The following is a 26,602-nucleotide window of genomic DNA, read 5'->3' as shown; positions in this document are numbered from 1 at the left end:
TTAACAACAATTGCTCCCTGTGATGAAGAGTTGACTTCCCAGGGGTTGCATTTCAGAATTAAAGAAGTTCAGTGTGGGAAGGAAAATGAGACATAAACCTTTCACATGAAGGGGAGCAGAGTGTGGAGTAAATTAAGAAGAGATGGCATTGTGTGAATGGGGTCGAGGGGAAATTAGATGTGTTTTTGGAGAGAGAAGGGATTGAGGGATATGGTGTGAAGGTGGGTAAGTGGGATTGAGGGATATGGTGAGAAGGTGGGTGGGTGGGATTGAGGGATATGGTGAGAAGGTGGGTAGGTGGGATTGAGGGATATGGGGAGAAGGTGGGTAGGTGGGATTGAGGGGTATGGTGAGAAGGTGGGGAGGTGGGGTTTAAGGGATATGGGAAGATGGTGGGTGGGTGGGATTGAGGGATATGGTGAGAAGGTGGGGAGGTGGGGTTTAAGGGATATGGGGAGATGGTGGGTGGGTGGGATTGAGGGATATGGGGAGAAGGTGGGTGGGTGGGATTGAGGGATATGGTGTGAAGGTGGGTAGGTGGGATTGAGGGATATGGTGAGAAGGTGGGTGGGTGGGATTGAGGGATATGGTGAGAAGGTGGGGAGGTGGGGTTTAAGGGATATGGGAAGATGGTGGGTGGGTGGGATTGAGGGATATGGTGAGAAGGTGGGGAGGTGGGGTTTAAGGGATATGGGGAGATGGTGGGTGGGTGGGATTGAGGGATATGGGGAGAAGGTGGGTAGGTGGGATTGAGGGATATGGTGAGAAGGTGGGTGGGTGGGATTGAGGGATATGGTGAGAAGGTGGGGAGGTGGGGTTTAAGGGATATGGGGAGATGGTGGGTGGGTGGGATTGAGGGATATGGTGAGAAGGTGGTAGGTGGGATTGTGGGATATGGGGAGAAGGTGGGGAGGTGGGATTGTGGGATATGGGGAGAAGGTGGGTAGGTGGGATTGAGGGATATGGTGAGAAGGTGGGGAGGTGGGATTGTGGTATATGGGGAGAAGGTGGGTAGGTGGGATTGAGGGATATGGTGAGAAGGTGGGGAGGTGGGATTGTGGGATATGGGGAGAAGGTGGGTAGGTGGGATTGAGGGATATGGTGAGAAGGTGGGTGGGTGGGATTGAGGGATATGGTGAGAAGGTGGGGAGGTGGGGTTTAAGGGATATGGGAAGATGGTGGGTGGGTGGGATTGAGGGATATGGTGAGAAGGTGGGGAGGTGGGGTTTAAGGGATATGGGGAGATGGTGGGTGGGTGGGATTGAGGGATATGGGGAGAAGGTGGGTGGGTGGGATTGAGGGATATGGTGTGAAGGTGGGTAGGTGGGATTGAGGGATATGGTGAGAAGGTGGGTGGGTGGGATTGAGGGATATGGTGAGAAGGTGGGGAGGTGGGGTTTAAGGGATATGGGAAGATGGTGGGTGGGTGGGATTGAGGGATATGGTGAGAAGGTGGGGAGGTGGGGTTTAAGGGATATGGGGAGATGGTGGGTGGGTGGGATTGAGGGATATGGGGAGAAGGTGGGTAGGTGGGATTGAGGGATATGGTGAGAAGGTGGGTGGGTGGGATTGAGGGATATGGTGAGAAGGTGGGGAGGTGGGGTTTAAGGGATATGGGGAGATGGTGGGTGGGTGGGATTGAGGGATATGGTGAGAAGGTGGGTAGGTGGGATTGTGGGATATGGGGAGAAGGTGGGGAGGTGGGATTGTGGGATATGGGGAGAAGGTGGGTAGGTGGGATTGAGGGATATGGTGAGAAGGTGGGGAGGTGGGATTGTGGGATATGGGGAGAAGGTGGGTAGGTGGGATTGAGGGATATGGTGAGAAGGTGGGGAGGTGGGATTGTGGGATATGGGGAGAAGGTGGGTAGGTGGGATTGAGGGATATGGTGAGAAGGTGGGTGGGTGGGATTGAGGGATATGGTGAGAAGGTGGGTAGGTGGGATTGTGGGATATGGGGAGAAGGTGGGTAGGTGGGATTGAGGGATATGGTGAGAAGGTGGGTGGGTGGGATTGAGGGATATGGTGAGAAGGTGGGGAGGTGGGGTTTAAGGGATATGGGGAGATGGTGGGTGGGTGGGATTGAGGGATATGGTGAGAAGGTGGGGAGGTGGGGTTTAAGGGATATGGGGAGATGGTGGGTGGGTGGGATTGAGGGATATGGTGAGAAGGTGGGGAGGTGGGGTTTAAGGGATATGGGGAGATGGTGGGTGGGTGGGATTGAGGGATATGGTGAGAAGGTGGGGTTTAAGGGATATGGGGAGATGGTGGGTGGGTGGGATTGAGGGATATGGGGAGAAGGTGGGTAGGTGGGTTTGACGGATATGAGGAGAAGGTAGGTAGGTGGGTTTGAGGGATATGGGGAGATGGTGGGTAGGAGGGATTGAGGGATATAGGGAGAAGGTGGGAAGGTGGGATTGAGGGATATGGGGAGAAGGTGGGTAGGAGGGATTGAGGGATATGGGGAGAAGGTGGGTAGGTGGGATTGAGGGATATAGGGAGAAGGTGGGTAGGTGGGATTGAGGGATATGGTGTGAAGGTAGGTAGGTGGGATTGAGGGATATGGAGAGGTGGTGGGTAGGAGGGATTGAGGGATATGGTGTGAAGATGGGTTGATGTCTATCAAGAGATGTCGGCTGCAGTTGGAACTGTCTCCACCTGCTATGCAAATAAGGAAAGATGGAGAAAAAGATGAATGAGAGAGAAATTGAGGGAGAGAGAGGAGGAGGAGGGAAGGAGGAAGAGAATGAATCATAGAATCATAGAACCTTACAGCACAGAAGGAGGCCATTCGGTCCATCATGCCTGTGCCGGCTCTTTGAACGATCTATCCAAATAGTCCCACTCCCCCCTGCTCTTTCCCAATAGCCCTGCAAATTCTTCCTTTTCAAGTATTTATCCAATTCCCCTTTTGAAAGTTATTATTGAATCTGCTTCCACCGCCCTTTCAGGCAGCGCATTCCAGATCATCACAACTCACTGCGTAAAAAAAATGTCTCCTCATCTCCCCCTCTGGTTCTTTTGCCAATTATCTTCAATCTGTGTCCTCTGGTTACCGACCCTCCTGCCACTGGAAACAGTTTCTCCTTATTTACTCTGTCAAAACCCCTCATGATTTTGAACCCCTCGATTAAATCTCCCCTTAACCTTCTCTGCTCCAAGGAGAACAATCCCAGCTTCTTCAGTCTCTCCACATAACTGAAGTCCCTCGTCCCTGGTCCCACTCTGGTGAATCTCCTCTGCACCCTCTCCAAGAATGTGAGTACCAAAAGTGAAATGAATAGATGAACTTCAGAAATCTCCTGGACAACCTGTAGCGACCAGGCTCCAGATGATCTCCCACACTTCTGACCTCCGATTTTACCAATTTATTGAGATATTCCCTCTCGTGCCACCTCCAATCTCTCACGAGAGACCTCGGTCAGACTGGGCGCGTGTCAGATACAAAACGTGGACTGGATCAGGAAACTACACGGGGTCAGGGAGGAGAGCACGTCAAAGAATTGAGACCCTGGGAAATGTACAGGAGGAGAGAGAGCGATAACATACATAATTACATAGAATGTACAGCACAGAAACAGGCCATTCGGCCCAACAGGTCTATCCCGGTGTTTATGCTCCACACGAGCCTCCTCCCTCCCTACTCCATCACACCCTATCACCATATCCTTCTATTCCTTTCTCCCTCATGTGTTTATCCAGCTTCCCCTTAAATCCATCTACACTATTCACCTCAACTACTGCTTGTGGGAGCGAGTTCCACATTCTCACCACTCTCTGGGTAAAGAAGTTTCTCCTGAATTCCCTATTGGATTTATTAGTGACTATCTTATATGTATGGCCCCTAGTTCTGGTCTCCCCCACAAGTGGAAACATCTTCTCTCCGTCTACCCTATCGAACTCCTTCATAATTTTATCAGGTCACCCCTCAGCCTTCTCTCTTCGAGAGAAAAGAGCCCCAGCCTGTTCAGTCTTTCCTGATAGTTATAACCTCTCAGTTCTGGTAACATCCTTGTAAATCTTTTTTGCACCTTCTCCAGTGCCTCTATATCCTTTTTTTATAATATGGAGACCAGAACTGTACACAGTGCTCTTAGTGTGGTCTAACCAAGGTTCGAGACAAACTGAACATAACTTCTCTGCTCTTCAATTCTATCCTCAAGAAATGAATCCCAGTGCTTGATTTGCTTTTTTTATGGCCTTATTAACCTGCGTCGCTACTTTTAATGATTTGTGTATCTGTCCCCCCAGATCCCTCTGCTCCTCTACCCCATTTAGACTCTTATTATCCGAGCAGTGTGTGGCCTCCTTATTCTTCCTACCAAAATGCACCACTTATCCATATTGAAATTCATTTATCAATTAGACGCAGAGTATCGTGTTGAGAATTTTGCCTCACCTTTCTCATGGCATCCTCGGTTTCTTTGAGTTCTTCGTACCGATCTCTCGACTCCCTCAAAGGCTGAAGCATCACCTCCTCGATCTGTGAGAACAGCTGAAAGCCAAGGGCAACACACGTTCAATCAGGGACCACCAGTCCAGCGGACAGCTCCCAACCCTGGTGGGATTCTAACGTGGCAAGATTCCATCTTGAGTAACTCTGCAATCCACCACAGCAACTTGCATTTATACAGTGTCTTTAACGTAGTAAAAAGGTGACCAAGGTTGGGAGCTAAATATTTAGGGTTATTTAATGTTTCGGAAGGACAGGAGAAAAGGTAAAGGTGGTGGGGTAGCTCTGTTAATAAAGGATGAAATTGGTATAATAGTGAGAAATTATCCTGCCTCAGAAGATCAAGATGTCGAATCAATTTGGGTGGAGGTAAGAAATAGCAAGGGAAAGAAATCACTGGTGGGAGTAGTATATAGGCCGCCTAACAGTAGCTACACTGTAGGGCAAAATATTAATCAGGAAATAAGGGGGGCTTGTAAAAAAGGTAATGCAATAATCATGGGCGATTTTAACTTTCACACAGATTGCACCAATCAAATTGGCAAAAATAGCCCTGAGGAGGAGTTCATAGAATGTATTAGGGACTGTTTCTTAGACCAATACGTCGGGGAACCAACCAGGGAACAGGCCATTTTGGATCTGGTAATGGGTAACGAAACAGGATTAATTAATGATCTCAAAGTAAAGGATCCCTTAGGAAGCAGTGATCATAACATGATAGAATTTCACATCCAGTTTGAGAGCGAGGATCTTGGGTCTGAAACTACTGTATTAAACTTAAATAAGGGCAATTATAAAGGAATGAGGGCGGAATTGGCTAAAGTGGACTGGGTAAACAGATTAGATGGTATGATGGTGGATAAGCAGTGGCAAACATTTAAAAAGGTATTTTATGACTCGCAACAAAAATATATCCCTGTGAGGAGGAAAGACTCCACAAAAAGAGTGAACCAACCATGGCTAACTAAGGAAGTCAAGGATGGTATCAGGTTAAAAGAAAAAGCATACAACATGGCAAAGATTACTGGCCCGAAGATCGGGAAAACTTTAAAAACCAGCAAAGGATGACTAAAAGAATAATAAAGAGGAAGAAAATAAATTATGAGAGTAAACTAGCAAGAAATATAAAAACTAACAGTAAAAGCTTCTGCAAGTATATAAAAAGGAAGAGGATAGCTAAAGTAAACATTGGTCCCTTAGAGGATGAGACTGGGGAAATAATAATGGAAAACAAGGAGATGGCAGAGGAATTGAACAGATATTTTGTATCTGTCTTCACAGTAGAAGACACTGATAACATACCAATAATAGTAGAAAATCAAGGGGCAAAGGGGAGGGAGGAACTAAAAACAATCACTATCACTAGAGAAAAAGTACTCGGTAAACTAATGGGTCTAAAGGCTGACAAGTCCCCTGGACCTGATGGTTTGCATCCAAGGGTCTTAAAGGAAGTGGCTACAGAGATAGTGGATGCATTGGTTGTAATCTTCCAGAATTCACTAGATTCTGGAAAGGTCCCAGCGGATTGGAAAACCGCAAACGTAACACCCCTATTCAAGAAGGGAGTGAGACAGAAAGCAGGTAACTATAGACCAGTTAGCCTAACATCTGTCATTGGGAAAATGCTAGAATCCATTATTAAGGAAGTAGTAGCAGGACATTTGGAGACTCATAATACAATCAAGGAGAGTCAACATGGTTTTATGAAGGGGAAATCATGTCTGACAAATTTATTAGAGTTCTTTGAGGAAGTAACGGACAGGGTGGATAAAGGGGAACCAATGGATGCAGTATATTTGGATTTCCAAAAGGCATTCGATAAGGTGCCACATAAAAGATTACTGCACAAGATAAGAGCTCATGGTGTTGGGGGTAATATACTGGCATGGATAGAGGATTGGCTAACTAACAGAAAACAAAGAGTCGGGATAAAAGGGTCATTTTCAAAAGACTGAGTTAGACAAATTTTTGATCAGCAAGGGAGTCAAGGGACATGGGGAAAGGGCGTGAAAGTGGAGTTGAGGTAAAAATCAGATCAGCCATGATCTCATTAAATGGCAGAGCAGGCTCGAGGGGCCGAATGGCCTTCTCCTGCTCCTATCTCTTATGGTCTTATGGCCTTATAGTAAAATGTCCCAAGGCGCTTCACAGGAGCGTAAATCAGACAAAATTTGACACCGAGCCACATAAGGAGATATTAGGACAGGTGACCAAAAGCTTGGTCAAAGAGGTAGGTTTTAAGGAGCGTCTTAAAGGAGGAGAGAGAGGCGGAGAGGTTTAGCGAGGGAATTCCAGAGCTTAGGGTCCAGGCAGCTGAAGGCACGGCCGCCAATGGTGGAGCGATTAAAATCGGGGGATGCGCAAGAGGCCAGAATTGGAGGAACGTAGAGATCTCGGAGGGTTGTAGGGGCTGGAGGAGGTTACAGAGATAGGGAGGGGGGGAGAGGAGCCCATGGAGGGATTTGAAAATGAGGATGAGAATTTTAAAATCGAGGCGTTCCCGGACCGGGAGCCAATGTAGGTCAGCGAGCACAGGGGGTGATGGGTGAACGGGACTTGGTGCAAGTTAGGAGTTTAAATGCCAACAGGAATGGATAATGCAGAGTTAAATATTGGGCCCAGGACACCGGGGAGAACTCCCCCTGCTCTCCTTCAAAATCGCAGCCGTGGGATCTTTTACATCCACCTGAGAGGGCAGACGGGGCCCTCGGTTTAACATCTCAACCGAAAAACTGCATCTCCGACAGTGCGGCACTCCCTCAGTACTGGCACTGGGGAGTGTCGGCCTGGATTATGGGGCTCGAGTCTCTGCGACCTTCTGATGCAGAGGCGAGAGAGAGAGGGACCCACTGAGTCACAGCTGACTCACAGGCCCCATGTCCTGTTTATATTTATGAATTACCTTCGCTACTGCTTCGAATATGGGTATCAGGACCAATTTGATGAATCCGATTTGTGCGGTAGATCTGGTGACTTTATCTCGGTCCATGAAAGAAGCTACAGGGAGACCTTCGCATTTCTCCCTGTCACTCTGCGGCAAACAGAATAAGTAAACATTTAAGAAGAAGTGAAAGAGTCATCGGCCTGTGTCGTCAACCTTTGAGTGCAGGACAGGGCTCCCGTGCTACAGCTTTTCATTACAGAACCCTTTTACGTCCCACCCGAGAGGGCAGACGGGGGCCTCGGTTTAACGTCTCATCCGAAAGACGGCACCTCCAACAGTGCAGCACTCCCTCAGTACTGACCCTCCAACAGTGCGGCGCTCCCTCAGTACTGACCCTCCGACAGTGCGGCGCTCTCTCAGTACTGACCCTCCGACAGTGCAGCGCTCCCTCAGTACCGACCCTCCGACAGTGCAGCGCTCCCTCAGTACTGACCCTCCGACAGTGCAGCGCTCCCTCAGTACTGACCCTCCGACAGTGCAGCGCTCCCTCAGTACTGACCCTCCGACAGTGCAGCGCTCCCTCAGTACTGACCCTCCGACAGTGCAGCGCTCCCTCAGTACTGACCCTCCGACAGTGCGGCGCTCCCTCAGTACTGACCCTCCGACAGTGCAGCGCTCCCTCAGTACTGACCCTCCGACAGTGCGACGCTCCCTCAGTACTGACCCTCCGACAGTGCGGCGCTCCCTCTGTACTGACCCTCTGACAGTGCGACGCTCCCTCAGTACTGACCCTCCGACAGTGCGACGCTCCCTCAGTGCTGACACTGGGGGAGTGTCGGTCTGGATTATGGGGCTCAAGTCTCTGGAGTGGGGGCTCGAACCCACGACCTTCTGACTCAGAGACGAGGGTGTGACATCCACTGAGCCACAACTTAATGGCCGGTGCCGGGCTTGGCGCCACACTCAAGCTCTTCCAGTGCGCTTCCCAATGCTGACCGGATGAGCCAAACCTGCTTGAATATGGCAGCCATTTTTGTTGATGAAATTCAGGAAGTGCAAACCAACAACAGCTTGCATTTATATAGCGCCTTTAACATAGTAAAACGTCCCAAGGCGCTTCACAGGAGCGTAAATCAGACAAAATTTGACACTGAGCCACATAAGGAGATGTTAGGACAGGTGACCAAAAGCTTGGTCAAAGAGGTAGGTTTTAAGGAGCGTCTTAAAGGAGGAGAGAGAGAGGCGGAGAGGTTTAGGGAGGGAATTCCAGAGCTTAGGGCCCAGGCAGCTGAAGGCACGGCCGCCAATGGTGGAGCGATGGGAATCGGGGGATGGACAAGAGGCCAGAATTGGAGGAGTGCAGAGATCTCGGAGGGTTGTAGCGGCTGGAGGAGGTTACAGAGATAGGGAGGGGGGCGAGGAGGGATTTGAAAACAAGGATGAGAATTTTAAAATCGAGGCGTTCCCGGACCGGGAGCCAATGTAGGTCAGCGAGCACAGGGGGGGTGATGGGTGAACGGGACTCGGTGCGAGTTAGGATACGGGGGCAGCAGAGTTTTGGATGAGCTGAAGTTTTACGGAGGGTGGGAGATGGGAGGACGGCCAGGAGAGCATTGGAATAGTCGAGTCTGGAGGGGACAAAGTGACGGATGAGGGTTTCAGCAGCGGATGAGCTGAGGCGGGGGGCGGAGACGGGCGATGTTACGGAGGTGGAAGTCGGCGGTCTTGGTGATGGTGCGGAGATGTGGCCGGGAGATCAGCACTTAAAGATTTCAGTCAATCTCTGCCTACCTGCATAAAATACTCCTGCAAGAGACAGTCCACCCAGGGTTCAGACACCTCCATTGGTCGCACCTCATTCGAAATGTCACAGCATTTTATCAGGACTTTTTTCAGCTGCAAGAGGAAGTTTAGCCAAAGGGATTGAGTGGTTGTCTTTGTCCTGGGACCTGCGACTGTCCTTTTCTCCCCCAGTTTCCCCCTCTTCTGTCTTTTATCTCATGCAAGTGACCAATCTCACCTTGGGCAGTGAGTGTCAGGGGGTGCGGGGTTAATCCAAGACCAATCCCCACATACCCTCACCCATTCCATTGGTGGGTGAGTTGGAAACGGGAACCCAGGCTGATTTTCACAGAAAGAAAGAACTCCCATTTCTATCGGGCCTTTCACCACCTCAGGACGTCCCAAAGCGCTTTACAGCCAAAGAAGGACTTCTTTTTTTGAAGTGTGCTCACTGTTGTAATGTAGGAAACGCCAATTTGCGCACAGCAAGATCCCACAAACAGTGATGTGATAAATGACCAGATCATCTGTTTTTTAGTGATGTTGGTTGAGGGATAAATATTGGCCCCAGGACACCGGGGAGAACTCCCCCCTGCTCTTCTTCAAAATAATGGCCATGGGATCTTTAATGTCCACCCGAGAGGGCAGACAGGTCCTTGGTTTAACATCTCATACGAAGGATGGCACCTCCGACAGTGTAGCGCTCCCTCGGTACTGACCCTCCGACAGTGCAGCGCTCCCTCAGTACTGACCTCCGACAGTGCAGCGCTCCCTCAGTACTGACCCTCCGACAGTGCAGCGCTCCCTCAGTACTGACCCTCCGACAGTGCGGCGCTCCCTCAGTACTGACCCTCCGACAGTGCAGCGCTCTCTCAGTACTGACCCTCCGACAGTGCAGCACTCCCTCAGTACTGACCCTCCGACAGTGCAGCGCTCTCTCAGTACTGACCCTCCGACAGTGCAGCACTCCCTCAGTACTGACCCTCCGACAGTGCAGCACTCCCTCAGTACTGACCCTCCGACAGTGCAGCGCTCCCTCAGTACTGACCCTCCGACAGTGCGGCGCTCCCTCAGTACTGACCCTCTGACAGTGCAGCGCTCTCTCAGTACTGACCCTCCGACAGTGCAGCACTCCCTCAGTACTGACCCTCCGACAGTGCAGCACTCCCTCAGTACTGACCCTCCGACAGTGCAGCGCTCCCTCAGTACTGACCCTCCGACAGTGCGGCGCTCCCTCAGTACTGACCCTCCGACAGTGCAGCGCTCCCTCAGTATTTACCGATCTGAGATGTTCCTCGTTGTTGAAATTGAAGGTGGGAACACACTGATTGTAGGATTCCATGATGTCTCCATGACTAGCCATGTCTGTGGCCAGGATCAGCTCAGTGATACCCTCGGGATAAAAGAATCAGAACTAGATCAGGACAGAGTCAGGAAATCAGACAGCCCGCTGCATGTGTGCACGCGCACACACACACCCACACACACACCCACCCACACACACACACACACACACACCCACACACACACACACACACACACACACATAGAGTCAGAGTGAGATATGAACTGTTGAATTTGGTGTCCCTACAATTACATAGAATTTTACAGCACAGAAACAGGCCATTCGGCCCACCCGGTCTATCCCGGTGTTTACGCTCCACACGAGCCTCCTCCCTCCCCAATTCATCTCACCCTATCAGCATGATCATTAAGCTGTGTGGCTTTGCCCTGGATTAAGGGGGCTTCCCCTGATATTACTGGGACTCAGTACTAGCCTAGGCATCAGGGGTCAGTGCAACAGCAAGTTACACGACTGGAAAAGGGCAAATCTGTCCAACTCCCAGAGTACAAAAACAGAATCTATCTGTATCTCTCCCTATCTTTAATTTCTATCGATCTATCGTTCTCTCTATATCTCTATCTCTCTCTATCTCCCTCTCTTCATCTTTAACTGTTTCTGCCTATACATTCCTCAGTATATCTATCTGTCTGTCTGTCTATCTCTGTCTGTCTGTCTGTCTATATCTATCTATCTCTCTATCTAGCTCTTTCTCTCTGCCTATCTGTCTGTCTGTCTATCTATCTATCTGTCTGTCAATCTATCTCTCTCTGTCTATGTCTCTCTCTGTCTATCTGTCTCTCTATCTATTGGTCTGTCTGTCTCTCAATGTCTATATCTCTCTCTCTGTCTGTCTATCTATCTCACTGTCTGTCTATCTCTATCTGTCTGTCTATCTCTATCTCTCTCTCCGTCTCTCTGTCTGTCTATCTCTATCTCTCAGTCCGTCTGCCCAGCTCTATCTCTCTCTCCGTCTCTCAGTCTGTCTATCTCTATCTCTCAGTCTGTCTGTCTATCTCTATCTCTCTCTCCATCTCTCTGTCTGTCTATCTCTATCTCTCAGTCCGTCTGTCTAGCTCTATCTCTCTCTCCGTCTCTCTGTCTGTCTATCTCTATCTCTCAGTCTGTCTGTCTATCTCTATCTCTCTCTCCGTCGTTCTGTCTGTCTATCTCTATCTGTCTGTCTGTCTGTCTATCTCTATCTCTCTCTGTCTGTCTATCTCTATCTCTCTCTCCGTCTCTCTGTCTGTCTATCTCTATCTCTCTCTCCATCTCTCTGTCTGTCTATCTCTATCTCTCAGTCCGTCTGTCTAGCTCTATCTCTCTCTCAGTCTCTCTGTCTGTCTATCTCTATCTCTCAGTCTGTCTGTCTATCTCTATCTCTCTCTCCGTCGTTCTGTCTGTCTATCTCTATCTGTCTGTCTGTCTGTCTATCTCTATCTCTCTCTCCGTCTCTCTGTCTGTCTATCTCTATCTCTCTCTCCATCTCTCTGTCTGTCTATCTCTATCTCTCAGTCCGTCTGTCTATCTCTATCTCTCTCTCCGTCGTTCTGTCTGTCTATCTCTATCTGTCTCTCTGTCTGTCTATCTCTATCTCTCAGTCCGTCTGCCTAGCTCTATCTCTCTCTCCGTCTCTCAGTCTGTCTATCTCTATCTCTCAGTCTGTCTGTCTATCTCTATCTCTCTCTCCATCTCTCTGTCTGTCTATCTCTATCTCTCAGTCCGTCTGTCTAGCTCTATCTCTCTCTCCGTCTCTCTGTCTGTCTATCTCTATCTCTCAGTCTGTCTGTCTATCTCTATCTCTCTCTCCGTCGTTCTGTCTGTCTATCTCTATCTGTCTGTCTGTCTGTCTATCTCTATCTCTCTCTCTGTCTGTCTATCTCTATCTCTCTCTCCGTCTCTCTGTCTGTCTATCTCTATCTCTCTCTCCATCTCTCTGTCTGTCTATCTCTATCTCTCAGTCCGTCTGTCTAGCTCTATCTCTCTCTCAGTCTCTCTGTCTGTCTATCTCTATCTCTCAGTCTGTCTGTCTATCTCTATCTCTCTCTCCGTCGTTCTGTCTGTCTATCTCTATCTGTCTGTCTGTCTGTCTATCTCTATCTCTCTCTCTGTCTGTCTATCTCTATCTCTCTCTCCGTCTCTCTGTCTGTCTATCTCTATCTCTCTCTCCGTCTCTCGGTCTGTCTATCTCTATCTCTCAGTCTGTCTGTCTATCTCTATCTCTCTCTCCGTCGTTCTGTCTGTCTATCTCTATCTGTCTGTCTGTCTGTCTATCTCTATCTCTCTCTCTGTCTGTCTATCTCTATCTCTCTCTCCTTCTCTCTGTCTGTCTATCTCTATCTCTCTCTCCGTCTCTCTGTCTGTCTATCTCTATCTCTCTCTCCGTCTCTCTGTCTGTCTATCTCTATCTCTCTCTCCGTCTCTCTGTCTGTCTATCTCTATCTCTCTCTCCGTCTCTCTGTCTGTCTATCTATATCAATCTATCCATCCATCCATCTGGAACTCTCTCCCCCCAAAAAGCTGTTGAGGCTGGGGGTCAATTGGAGCTTTCGAGACTGAGAGCAATAGATTTTTGTTGGGTGAGGGGATCGAGGGATATGGAGCAAAGGCGGGAAAGTGGAGTTAAGATACAGATCATCCCTGATCTAATTGAATGGTGGAACAGGCTCGAGGGGCTGAACGGCCTCCTCCTGTTCCTGTGTAAGAGGCTCGAGGGGCTGAATGGCCTCCTCCTGTTCCTGTGTAAGAGGCTCGAGGGGCTGAATGGCCTCCTCCTGTTCCTGTGTAAGAGGCTCGAGGGGCTGAATGGCCTCCTCCTGTTCCTGTGTGGGAGACTTGGGCCTGTAGATAAACAACGTTGTACGTTGGTGGGACAATTACATGTTCCCCAACACCATCTCCACACCTTGAAAACCCCCCTCCCCCTAATATGCCCCCCACCCTCCCCTACCTTCCGGATCTGTTTGAAGACCTTAGCGTCCGTATTGGCAAAGATGTTACACTCTGGGACAGACAGGATGCGGAACGTGACGGCGCAGTGATGGTTTTCCAGCGGGGAGATGTTGTTGTACCGGACCGCGAGCTCCGTGTGTGCGTTAATCTGGTATCTGTTTGAGGGAGCAAGTGGACAGTTAGACCCTGGCTTAGAATCACTGAATCGTAGAACCACAGGAGGAGGCCGTTCGGCCCATCGTGCCTGTGCCGGCTCTTTGAAAGAGCTGTCCAATTCGTCCCACTCCCCCCTTGTTATAAATTGGATAGCCGAGTGGTGAAGGACAGAATACTGGAGCCTGATCTTCAGTTGCTTCCAAGCCTCTATTCACAGAGACCCCCCCAACTCCTTACACACACACCGGACCCTCGCTAAGTGCTCATATAAAAAATATACAAGAAAATCCCCAATTGATACCCATCAACTTAATACAATTAACACCAATTGATATAAATCACATTATACAATTAAGACCCTTGCTCATTCTGTCTGGAACTCCGGTCTCCACTCCCCGGGACTGTCTGGAGCTCCGGTCTCTGATCCCCGGGACTGTCTGGAGCTCTGGTCTCCACTCCCCGGGACTGTCTGGAGCTCCGGTCTCTGATCCCCGGGACTGTCTGGAGCTCCGGTCTCTGCTCCCCGGGACTGTCTGGAGCTCCGGTCTCTGCTCCCCGGGACTGTCTGGAGCTCCGGTCTCCGCTCCCCGGGACTGTCTGGAGCTCCGGTCTCCACTCCCCGGGACTGTCTGGAGCTCCGGTCTCTGCTCCCCGGGACTGTCTGGAGCTCCGGTCTGCACTCCCCGGGACTGTCTGGAGCTCCGGTCTCCGCTCCCCGGGACTGTCTGGAGCTCCGGTCTGCGCTCCCCGGGACTGTCTGGAGCGGGGATCGAACCCTGCACCTTCTGATCCCCCGAGGCGGGAACGCCACCACTAAAACAACCTGAACTAAACTCACGCGTTGTTGTAACCGGGGTGATCGAGGTCATGGCACACCGCAGAGGTCATCAGGATTACGATGTCAATCAGATTCAGCTTCTCCTGTGTGCAGCAAACGGAAAGTGGGGTTTAGAGCAACCTCTGGACCGTGTGGGTCACTGGGACAAACACTAACCTTTCACCCGGCCGAGGCTCAGTGGGTCTCTCTCTCTCCCTCGCCTCCGAGCTCCGGTCTCCGCTCCCTGGGACTGTCTGGAGCTCCGGTCTCCGCTCCCCGGGACTGTCTGGAGCTCCGGTCTCCGCTCCCCGGGACTGTCTGGAGCTCTGGTCTCCGCTCCCCGGGACAGTCTGGAGCTCCGGTCTCCACTCCCCGGGACTGTCTGGAGCTCCGGTCTCCGCTCCCCGGGACTGGGATCGAGACCCCACTCCAGAGACTCGAGCCCCATAAACCAGTCGGACACTCCCTGGTTCCCAGTACTGAGGGAGTGCTACATTGTCGGAGGTGCCGTCTTTCGGATGAGACGTTAAACCGAGGCCCCCCGTCTGCCCCTCTCAAGTGGGACGTAAAAGATCCCACGGGCCACTATTCCGAAGAAGAGCAGGGGGGAGGTCTCTCTGTCCCTCACCCATCCCCTGGATATTCAAACGCACCTTGAGGTCGCACAAGTGAAGCATTCCATGCATCATCTGGGTTACGCAGAAGCAGTGTCGGAAATTGTGGAACGGGTTGTCTCTGTAATTCTCTTGGACGCACAGCTGCAAGACGGAGAGAGGAAATAATCAAGGTCGCTTCCTTATTCTCGTCCACTGATACAGGGGCAGGACCTCACAAGGAGGAGATGATGAGGGAGGCCATTTAGCCTATCAGTGTGCTCGCTGACCGACATTGGCTCCCGGTCCACCAACGCCTCAAATTCAGAATTCTCATCCTCGTGTTCAAATCCCTCCATGGCCCTCGCCCCCCTCCCTATCTCTGTAACCTCGTCCAGCCCCTACAACCCTCCGAGATCTCTGCGCTCCTCCAACCCTGGCCTCTCGTCCATCCCCCAATTCCCATCGTCCTGCCATTGGCGGCCGTGCCTTCAGCTGCCTGGGCCCTAAGCTCTGGAATTCCCTCCCTAAACCTCTCCCCCTCTCTCTCTCTCCTCCTTTAAGACGCTCCTTAAAACCTACCTCTTTGACCAAGCTTTTGGTCACCTGTCCTAATATCTCCTTATGTGGCTCGGTGTTAGTTTTTTTTGTCTGATCTACGCTCCTGTGAAGCGCCTCGGGATTACTACATTAAAGGCGCTATATGAATGCAAGTTGTTGTTGTTATTATTCCCGTTCATCCATCCTACAATCTCCGCCATCACAACACCCTTAACATCTTAAATTAATCCAGGCATTTTCCCCCTGTTAGCTTACCCTGACTCCATTGGTCACTCTGTGCGATGAACTTCCTTGAACAAGTTGTAAGTTCCCCTCTCCCCAATTGGACCCTGTGACCCCTCCCCACCCCGCCATTGTTCTACCGTCATGGCACATCCTTGAGGTTGGGATCTGGATTTACTGCTTTCGATCCGGAGGAAACGAGTTGGTTTCTTTGCCGTTTCTCACACCCTCTCCTCCCCACAGACCTTCCCAGATCTAGACTGGTGTATTTAAAATAAACAGATTAACACCCAACTTGGCAGAGAACTGGGAAAGAGAGGGAGAAAAGTGGGGGAGAGAGAGAGAGAGAAAAGTGGGGGAGAGAGAGAGAAAAGTGGGAGAGAGAGAGAGAGAAAAGTGGGAGAAAGAGAAAGTGGGTGAGAGAGAGAGAAAAGTGGGAGAGAGAGAAAAGTGGGAGAGAAAAAAGTGGGAGAGAGAGAGAAAAGTGGGGGAGAGAGAGAGAAAAGTGGGAGAGAGAGAGTAAAGTGGGGGAGAGAAAGAGAAGTGGGAGACAGAGAAAAGTGGGAGACAGATAAAAGTGGGGAAGAGAGAGAGAAAAGTGGGGAAGAGAGAGAGAAAAGTGGGGGAGAGAGAGAAAAGTGGGGGAGAGAGAGAAAAGTGGGGGAGAGAGAGAGAAAATTGGGGGAGAGAGAAAAGTGGGTGAGAGAGAGAGAAAAGTGGGGGAGAGAGAGAGAAAAGTGGGTGAGAGAGAGAGAAAAGTGGGGGAGAGAAAAAAGTGGGAGAGAGAATGAAAAGTGGGGGAGAGAGAGAGAAAAGTGGGGGGGAGAGAAAAGTGGGGCTGAGAGAGAAAAAAGTGGGAAAGAGAGAACATAGAACTCATACATAAGAACATAAGAAATAAGAGCAGGAGTAGGCCATTCAGCCCCTCGAGCCTACTCCGCCATTCAATCAGATCATGGCTGATCTTCGACCTCAACTCCACTTTCCCGCCCGATCCCCATATCCATTGACTCTCCTGGAGTCCAAAAATCCATCGATCTCAGTCTTGAATATACTCAATGACTGAGCATCTGCAGCCCTCTCTAGCCATGGGAAACAATCCCTCAGCATCTACCCTGTCAAGCCCCTTCAGAATCTTTTATAAGAACATAAGAAATAGGAGCAGGAGTAGGCCAATCGGCCCCTCGAGCCTGCTCCGCCAATTCAATAAGATCATGGCTGATCTGATCCTAACCTCAAATCTAAAGAACACAAGAAGTAGGAGCAGGACCCGGCCACTCAGCCCCTGGGCCCGCTCCACCACCCACAGGGCCTTGACCGATCCGAACTCAGCTTCATGTCCAATTTCCTGCCCGCTCCCCGTAACCCCTAATTCTTGTTCCTCATTCTTCTGAACTCCAGAGAGTATAGGCCAATTCTACTCAATCTCGCCTCATAGGACAACCCTCTCATCCCAGGAATCAATCTAGTGAACCTTCGTTGCACCGCCTCTAAGGCAAGTATATCCTTCCTTAGGTAAGGAGACCAAAACTGTACACAGTACTCCAGGTGAGGTCTCACCAAAGCCCTATGCAATTGTAGCAAGACTTCCTTACTCTTGTACTCCAGCCCCCTTACAATAAAGGCCAACATACCATTTGCCTTCCTAATTGCTTGCTGTACCTGCATGCTAACTTTTTGTGTTTCTTGTACAAGGACACCCAAATCTCTCTGAACACCAACATTTACGAGTTTCTCACCATTTAAAAATATTCTGTTTTTCTATTCTTCCTACCAAAATGAATAACCTCACATTTCCCCACATTATACTCCATCTGCCCCCTTCTTGCCCTCTCAATTAACCTTTGCAGACTCTTTGTGTCCTCCTCACAGCTTACTTTCCCACCTAGCTTTGTATCACCAGCAAACTTGGATACATTACACTCGGTCCCTTCATCTAAGTCATTAATGTAGATTGTAAATAGCTGAGGCCCGAGCACCGATCCTTGTGATACCCCACTAGTTACAGCCTGCCAACCTGAGAATGACCCGTTTATCACTACTCTCTGTTTTCTGTCCGTTAACCAATCCTCTATCCATGTTAATATATTACCCCCAACCCCATGAGCCATTATCTTGTGTAACAACCTTTTATGTGGCACCTTATCGAATGCCTTTTGAAAATCCAAATATACGACATCCAGTGGTTCCCCTTTATCTACCCTGCTAGTTACTTCCTCAAAAAACTCTAATAAATTTATCAATCACTATTTCCCTTTTCATAAAACCATGTTGACTCTGCCTGATCATATTATGATTTTCTAAGTGCCCTGTTACCACGTCCTTAATAATGGATTCCAGCATTTTCCCTACTATTAATGTCAGGCTAACTGGCCTGTAGTTCCCTGTTTTCTCTCTCCCTCCTTTCTTGAATAGTGGGGTTACATTTGCCACCTTCCAATCCACTGGGACCGTGCTAGAATCTAGGGAATTCTGGAAGATCACAACCAATGCACCCACTATCTCTGCAGCCTCCTCTTTTAGAACCCTGGGATGTCGGCCATCAGGTCCAGGGGATTTATTGGCTTTTAGTCCCATTAGTTTCTCAAATACTTTTTCTCAACTGATAATTACTTTAAGTTCCTCACTCTCATTAGACCCTTGGTTCCCCACTATTTCTGGTCTGCTTTTTGTGTCTTCTACTGTGAAGACAGATACAAAATATTTGTTTAACGCATCTGCCATTTCCTTATTCCCCATTATAATTTCTCCTGTCTCAGCCTCCAAGGGACCAACGTTTACTTTTGTTACTCTCTTCCTTTTTACAGACTTGTAGAGAGGAAAGTGGGAGGGAGAAATGGGAAAGAGAGAAAACTGGGAAAGAGAGGAAATGGAGAGAGAGAAGTGGGAAAGAGAGAGAGGAAATGGAGAGAGAGAAGTGGGAAAGAGAGAGAGGAAATGGAGAGAGAGAAGTGGGAAAGAGAGAGAGGAAATGGAGAGAGAGAAGTGGGAAAGAGAGAGAGGAAATGGAGAGAGAGAAGTGGGAAAGAGAGAGAGGAAATGGAGAGAGAGAAGTGGGAAAGAGAGAGAGGAAATGGAGAGAGAGAACGGGGAAAGAAAGAGAGGAAATGGAGAGAGAGAAGTGGGAAAGAGAGAGAGGAGATGGAGAGAACTGGGAAAGAGAGAGAGGAAATGGAGAGAGAGAACGGGGAAAGAGAGAGAGGAAATGGAGAGAGAGAACGGGGAAAGAGAGAGAGGAAATGGAGTGAGAGAAGTGGGAAAGAGAGAGCGAAAAGAGAGAGAGAGAAGTGGAAAAGAGAGAGAGAAGTGGGAAAGAGAGAGCGAAAAGAGAGAGAGAGAAGTGGGAAAGAGAGAGAGGAAATGGAGAAAGAGAGAAGAGAGAGAGAGGAAATGGAGAGAGAGAGAAAAGAGAGAGAGAGAGAAAGAAAATGGACAAATGTAAGGAATCTTACAACACCAGGTTATAGTCCAACAGTTTTATTTGAAAATCACAAGCTTTCGGAGCTTACCTCCTTCGTCAGGCGAGTGAGTGAAGGGTTCTAAAAACGCACAGCATATATTAGGCTGGGAGACGGTCACAGCAATCAAAGGTGTCGTTGGTGTTCAGACAGGTTAGCCATGGAAAACATTACATCCCAGTATACTGAATACACAATGGGTCAGATTACAAGGACAGAGAGAGAAAGAGACCCGAAAGGCAGAGAGAGAGAGAGAGAGAGAGAATGTCCAGTTGTATTAAAAACAGATAACTTTTTTTTCCGCTGGTGGGGTTATGTGTAGCGTGACATGAACCCTAGATCCCGGTTGAGGCCGTCCTCATGGGTGCGGATCTGTTATCTGTTATCTGTTTTTAATACAACTGGACATTCTCTCTCTCTCTCTCTCTCTGCCTTTCGGGTCTCTTTCTCTCTTTGTCTGTGTAATCTGACCCATTGTGTATTCAGTATACTGGGATGTAATGTTTTCCGTGGCTAACCTGTCTGAACACCAACGACACCTTTGATTGCTGTGACCGTCTCCCAGCCTAATATATGCTGTGCGTTTTTAGAACCCTTCACTCACTCACTCACCTGACGAAGGAGGTAATCTCCGAAAGCTTGTGGTTTTCAAATAAAACTGTTGGACTATAACCTGGTGTTGTAAGATTCCTTACATTTGTCCACCCCAGTCCATCACCGGCATCTCCACGTCAAAGAAAATGGAGAGAGAGAACTGGGAAAAAGGGAGAGAAAACTGGGAGAGAGAAGTGGGCGAGCACGAGAGAGAGAAGTGGGGAAGAGAGAGCGAGACTGAGAGCCTGCTGATATTATGAAGACCAGAGGTAATACGTACAAGCCAGCGTTTCAGCGTAATGGCGTTGATATTGAACTCATTGACCAGTCCAAGTCCATGGTACATGTACTCGATACAGCTCAGCATCTGTAGGAAGAGCAGAACCAAGAGGAGAATGATTTTTTACGCAGCGAGTTGTTCTGATCTGGAATGCGCTGCCTGAAAGGGCGGTGGAGGCAGATTCAATAATAACTTTCAAAAGGGGAATTGGGTAAATACTTGAAGGGGAAAAATTTACAAGACTACGGGGAAAGAGCAGGGGGGGGGGAGTGGGACTAATACTATCAAAATAAGAAGAAAGAAAGAACTTGCATTTCTATCACACCTTTCACCACCTCAGGACGTCCCAAACCACTTTACAGCCAATGAAACACTTTTTTTGAAGTGCGGTCACTGTTGTAATGTAGGAAACGCGGCAGCCAATTTACGCACAGCAAGATCCCACAAACAGCACTGTGATAAATGACCAGATCATCTGTTTTTTTAGTGATGTTAGTTGGGGGGAAAATATTGACCCCTGGACACTGGGGAGAACTCCCCCTGCTCTTCTTTGAAATAGTGGCCGTGGGATCTTTTATGTCCACCTGAGAGGGCAGACAGGGCTTTCGTTTAAGGTCTCGTCTGAAAGACGGCCCCTCCGACAGTGCACTTCCTCAGTACTGGCCCTCCGACAGTGCAGCGCTCCCTCAGTACTGACCCTCCGACAGTGCGGCGCTCCCTCAGTACTGACCCTCCGACAGTGCAGCGCTCCCTCAGTACCGACCCTCCGACAGTGCGGCACTCCCTCAGTACTGACCCTCCGACAGTGCGGCGCTCCCTCAGTACTGACCCTCTGACAGTGCGGCGCTCCCTCAGTACTGACCCTCTGACAGTGCAACGCTCCCTCAGTACTGGGCACTGGGGGAGTGTCAGCCTGGATCATGGGGCTCGAGTCTCTGGAGTGGGGGCTCGAACCCACGACCTTCTGACTCAGAGGGAAGAGAGAGAGAGCTAAACCAACTGAGGCACGGCTGACAATGTGGTAACTGAACTCTACCTGGGATTCTCAACCACCAGGGCAGAGGGGACGAGTATCATTTGTTTTAGTCGTTCCGTACCAATTAGCCGGTAAAAGCAACAGGCACCAGGTTGAGAGGTTCTGTTGTGCTCCAATGGGATCTTTCTCTGCCCAAAGGCTCTACATTACAGATCCCTTCTTGAGAAGTTGCCTTGGTCCTTACCTCATTGGGCTCCCACTGCCAAACATCAAAAGTTGGCTTCTTTAGAGCATCGATGGTCTCCTGCGACAGAGTGTACTGCAGAGGGGGGGGGAAGAAAAGTCCCAGATCAATAGATGGAGAGTCAACTCCAACTGGCCAAAACCCAAGAGCTTCCAACCCTTTGAGAAAGAAAGAACTTGCATTTATATAGCGCCTTTCACATCCTCAGGACAACCCAAAGTGCTTTACAGCCAATGAATTATATTTGAAGTGTTGTCACTGTTACCACGTAGGCAGCCAATTTGTACACAGCAAGATCCCACAAACACTAACGATGGATCTGTTTTTCTGGTCGTGTTGGTTGAGGGGTAAATGTTGGCCCCAGGACACCGGGGAGAACTCCCCCTGCTCGTCTTCCAGTAGTGACCATAGGATCTTTTAAGTCCACCTGAGAGGGCAGGTGGGGCCTTGGTTTAATGTCTCATTCAGACAACGGCACCTCCGACAGTGCAGCACTCCCTCAGTACTGCCCCTCCGACAGAGCAGCGCTCCCTCAGTACTGACCCTCTGACAGTGCAGCGCTCCCTCAGTACTGACCCTCCGACAGTGCAGCACTCTGTCAGTACTGCCCTCCGACAGTGCAGTGCTCCCTCAGTACTGCCCTCCGACAGTGCAGCGCTCCCTCAGTACTGCCCTCCGACAGTGCGGCGCTCCCTCAGTACTGACCCTCCGACAGTGCGGTGCTCCCTCAGTACTGACCCTCCGACAGTGCGGTGCTCCCTCAGTACTGACCCTCCGACAGTGCAGCGCTCCCTCAGTACTGACCCTCCGACAGTGCAGCGCTCCCTCAGTACCGACCCTCCGACGGTGCAGCGCTCCCTCAGTACCGACCCTCCGACAGTGCAGCGCTCCCTCAGTATGGGGCACTGGGGAGTGTCGGCCTGGGATTATGGGCCTCAAGTCTCTGGAGTGGGGGCTCGAACCCACGACCTTCTGATTCAGAGTCGAGAGAGAGAGAGAGAGAGAGGGAGAGAGAGAGACCCACTGAGTCTCGGCCGACACAGATAACATCCTCAGGACGTCCGAAACTCTTCACAGCTAGGTGGTTATGTTTGAAGTGATGTTACGAGGGAAGAGAAACCAAAAGGAGAGAATGGCGAAGACAGGGAGTGGAGTTGGAGAAGTATCTGATGGACTGAATAATGAAGAGTTTGCCCTGTCTCGGTAGTACAGACCTGGTCACACGTCCCATGCTAGCTTGCCTTTGATCTCCGCTCCGTCTCTGTTCCTGTGATTAAGCGATGAAGGTTAGATTCCCTTTGGTCTAGTCACACCTAGAGACGGACGCTTTCAACCAAAAACACGGCTTTGATCTCCATTTGACAGGTTGTTTCTCTTATCCCTTCTCGTTGGCGAGACAGATAATAAATAACCTCGTCACAACACCAAAGGGATTCTCTCCCTCCCCGCCCCATCCCCCGCCTTCCCGGGAATCGTTTTAGGAATGAGTTTCTGCACACTGGCCATTTTGAAGATGGAATCTTCAACGAGGATTAATTTCACATCTCAACGCTTCACAGGAGCGACTTTTCAGACAAAATTTGACACCGAGCCACATAGGTGAAGCTTGGTCAAAAGAGATAGGTTTTAAGGAGAGTCTTAAAGGAGGAGAGAGAGAGGCGGAGAGGTTTAGGGAGGGAATTCCAGAGCTTAGGGCCCAGGCAGCTGAAGGCACGGCCGCCAATGGTGGAGCGATGGGAATCGGGGGGATGGACAAGAGGCCAGAATTGGAGGAGCGCAGAGATCTCGGAGGGTCGTGGGGTTCCAGGAGGCAACAGAGATAGGGAGGGGCGAGGCCATGGAGGGATTTGAACACGAGGATGAGAATTTTAAAATCGAGGCGTTGCTAGACTGGGAGCCGATGTAGGTCAGCGAGCACAGGGGGTGATGGGTGGACAGGATTTGGTGCGAGTTAGGATATGGGGCAGCAGAAGTTTGGAAGGACTGAAGTTTAGGGATGGCGGATAGCCAGGATATAACCTCAAAAGATGCACATGGATGGCAGAAGCAAGGGTCATACATCTCCATTGGTGGAAAGACCCACACAACCAGAGGAGGGAAGTGAGGCTGTTCCCCGGGGAAGAGAAATAACTGCTTCAGCCTCAAAGGGACGTCTCCGAGGGGACCTTCTAAACGTCTACAAGATACATAACAAGGGCGACAAAAGAGCAGAGGGTCAAGATGGGCTTCGATGGGAGAGTTAGGGGACTGGAGGGATGGGCTTCGATGGGGGAGTTAGGGTACTGGAGGGATGGGCTTCGATGGGAGAGTTAGGGGACTGGAGGGATGGGCTTCGATGGGGGAGTTAGGGTACTGGAGGGATGGGCTTCGATGGGAGAGTTAGGGGACTGGAGGGATGGGCTTCGATGGGAGAGTTAGGGTACTGGAGGGATGGGCTTCGATGGGAGAGTTAGGGTACTGGAGGGATGGGCTTCGATGGGAGAGTTAGGGTACTGGAGGGATGGGCTTCGATGGGAGAGTTAGGGTACTGGAGGGATGGGCTTCGATGGGAGAGTTAGGGTACTGGAGGGATGGGCTTCGATGGGAGAGTTAGGGGACTGGAGGGATGGGCTTCGATGGGAGAGTTAGGGGACTGGAGGGATGGGCTTCGATGGGAGAGTTAGGGGACTGGAGGGATGGGCTTCGATGGGAGAGTTAGGGGACTGGAGGGATGGGCTTCGATGGGAGAGTTGGGGGACTGGAGGGATCGGCTTCGATGGGAGAGCTAGGGGACTGGAGGGATGGGCTTCGATGGGAGAGTTAGGGGACTGGAGGGATGGGCTTCGATGGGAGAGTTAGGGGACTGGAGGGATGGGCTTCGATGGGAGAGTTAGGGGACTGGAGGGATGGGCTTCGATGGGAGAGTTAGGGGACTGGAGGGATGGGCTTCGATGGGAGAGTTAGGGTACTGGAGGGATGGGCTTCGATGGGAGAGTTAGGGGACTGGAGGGATGGGCTTCGATGGGAGAGTTAGGGGACTGGAGGGATGGGCTTCGATGGGAGAGTTAGGGGACTGGAGGGATGGGCTTCGATGGGAGAGTTAGGGGACTGGAGGGATGGGCTTCGATGGGAGAGTTGGGGGACTGGAGGGATCGGCTTCGATGGGAGAGCTAGGGTACTGGAGGGATGGACTTCGATGGGAGAGTTAGGGTACTGGAGGGATGGACTTCGATGGGAGAGTTAGGGACTGGAGGGATGGGCTTCGATGGGAGAGTTAGGGGACTGGAGCGATGGGCTTCAATGGGAGAGTTAGGGGACTGGAGGGATGGGCTTCGATGGGAGAGTTAGGGTACTGGAGGGATGGGCTTCGATGGGAGAGTTGGGGTACTGGAGGGATGGACTTCGATGGGAGAGTTAGGGGACTGGAGGGATGGGCTTCGATGGGGGAGTTAGGGTACTGGAGGGATGGGCTTCGATGGGGGAGTTAGGGGACTGGAGGGATGGGCTTCGATGGGGGAGTTAGGGTACTGGAGGGATGGGCTTCGATGGGGGAGTTAGGGGACTGGAGGGATGGGCTTCGATGGGAGAGTTAGGGTACTGGAGGGATGGGCTTCGATGGGAGAGTTAGGGGACTGGAGGGATGGGCTTCGATGGGAGAGTTAGGGGACTGGAGGGATGGGCTTCGATGGGAGAGTTCGGGGACTGGAGGGATGGGCTTCGATGGGAGAGTTAGGGACTGGAGGGATGGGCTTCGATGGGAGAGTTAGGGGACTGGAGGGATGGGCTTTGTTGGGAGAGTTAGGGGACTGGAGGGATGGGCTTCGATGGGGGAGTTAGGGTACTGGAGGGATGGGCTTCGATGGGAGAGTTAGGGTACTGGAGGGATGGGCTTCAATGGGAGAGTTAGGGGACTGGAGGGATGGGCTTCGATGGGAGAGTTAGGGGACTGGAGGGATGGGCTTTGTTGGGAGAGTTAGGGGACTGGAGGGATGGGCTTTGTTGGGAGAGTTAGGGGACTGGAGGGATGGGCTTTGATGGGAGAACACGAGGACCTGCCACAAGGCCGTGCTAGTGACCCGGGACACCTTGCTGGGCTTAAAGCACATCCTGTACCTGTCTAGCGCCCAGTGGGAGCGGGCGGAAGAGTGGGGGGGGGGACGCAGGAGGAGGGAGTGAGGGATGGGGGAAGGGACAGGTTAGTGGAGGAAAACCATCCCTCACAAATCATGACAGGATGAGGCGGACCAATGACAGGTCGATAACCTGCCGGCAATCAGCATCCAAGACGTCCCATGGAAGGTGGCCATGTTGATGAGGTAACGGAGGTCACCCGGAGACCACTGAAACCCCAAAAACTCCACGGCCCTAACAGGAGAGGAACGGGGCAAAGCTCGTTTCGAACAATACAAACCTCCTGCAGCACAAGAGGAAGAAACTCACGTACCTTGGGATACGAGGGGACGTCAAGTCTAGGGGTCAGTCTTCTGGTGGCGGCTGGAGAGGGAGAGCCACACACCAGGCCCAACCTGTGGACAGACAAACAGAGAGCCCTCTGATCTGGACATCAACATAACAGCTTTAAAACACCAGGGTGAACTCACCGATCCCACTCTCACGGGATAGACTCCCATTTCTACACGACCTTTCACCACCTCAGGACGTCCCAAAGCGATTTACAGCCAATGAAGTACTTTTTTTTGAAGTGTGGTCACTGTTGTAATGTAGGAAACGCGGCAGCCAATTTGCGCACAGCAAGATCCCACAAACAGCAATGTGATAAATGACCAGATTATGCATTTTTTTTAGTGATGTTGGTTGAGGGATAAATATCGGCCCCAGGACACTGGGGAGAACTCCCCCCTGCTCTTCTTCAAAATAGTGGCCGTGTGATCTTTTACGTCCCACCTGAGAGGGGCAGATGGGGCCTCAGTTTAACGTCTCATCTGAAAGACGGCACCTCCGACAGTGCAGTGCTCCCTCAGTACTGACCCTCCGACAGTGCAGTGCTCCCTCAGTACTGACCCTCCGACAGTGCAGCGCTCCCTCAGTACTGACCCTCCGACAGTGCAGCGCTCCCTCAGTACTGACCCTCCGACAGTGCAGTGCTCCCTCAGTACTGACCCTCCGACAGTGCAGCGCTCCCTCAGTACTGACCCTCCGACAGTGCAGCGCTCCCTCAGTACTGACCCTCCGACAGTGCAGTGCTCCCTCAGTACTGACCCTCCGACAGTGCAGCGCTCCCTCAGTACTGACCCTCCGACAGTGCAGCACTCTCTCAGTACTGACCCTCCGACAGTGCAGCGCTCCCTC

General features: G+C 50.8%; 1 protein-coding gene across 1 annotated transcript in view; it reads right to left on the bottom strand.

The window, feature by feature from the left end:
* Positions 1-26,602, bottom strand: part of LOC137306154 (high affinity cGMP-specific 3',5'-cyclic phosphodiesterase 9A-like) — a 38,496-nt gene that overhangs the window by 489 nt on the left and 11,405 nt on the right. The window contains exons 7-16 of the mRNA XM_067975213.1: positions 25,737-25,818; positions 21,314-21,388; positions 20,094-20,180; positions 15,039-15,143; positions 14,407-14,489; positions 13,411-13,567; positions 10,398-10,511; positions 9,128-9,232; positions 7,355-7,483; positions 4,399-4,494 (exon numbers count right to left, since the gene is read on the bottom strand). Coding sequence (XP_067831314.1) covers positions 4,399-4,494; positions 7,355-7,483; positions 9,128-9,232; positions 10,398-10,511; positions 13,411-13,567; positions 14,407-14,489; positions 15,039-15,143; positions 20,094-20,180; positions 21,314-21,388; positions 25,737-25,818 — 1,033 coding nt within the window. The remainder of the gene's footprint in view (positions 1-4,398; positions 4,495-7,354; positions 7,484-9,127; positions 9,233-10,397; positions 10,512-13,410; positions 13,568-14,406; positions 14,490-15,038; positions 15,144-20,093; positions 20,181-21,313; positions 21,389-25,736; positions 25,819-26,602) is intronic.

This window comes from Heptranchias perlo, chromosome 42, assembly GCF_035084215.1.
Source record: "Heptranchias perlo isolate sHepPer1 chromosome 42, sHepPer1.hap1, whole genome shotgun sequence".
NCBI classification, from domain to species: Eukaryota; Metazoa; Chordata; class Chondrichthyes; order Hexanchiformes; family Hexanchidae; genus Heptranchias; species Heptranchias perlo.
This window is presented reverse-complemented; position numbering and strand designations above follow the sequence as displayed.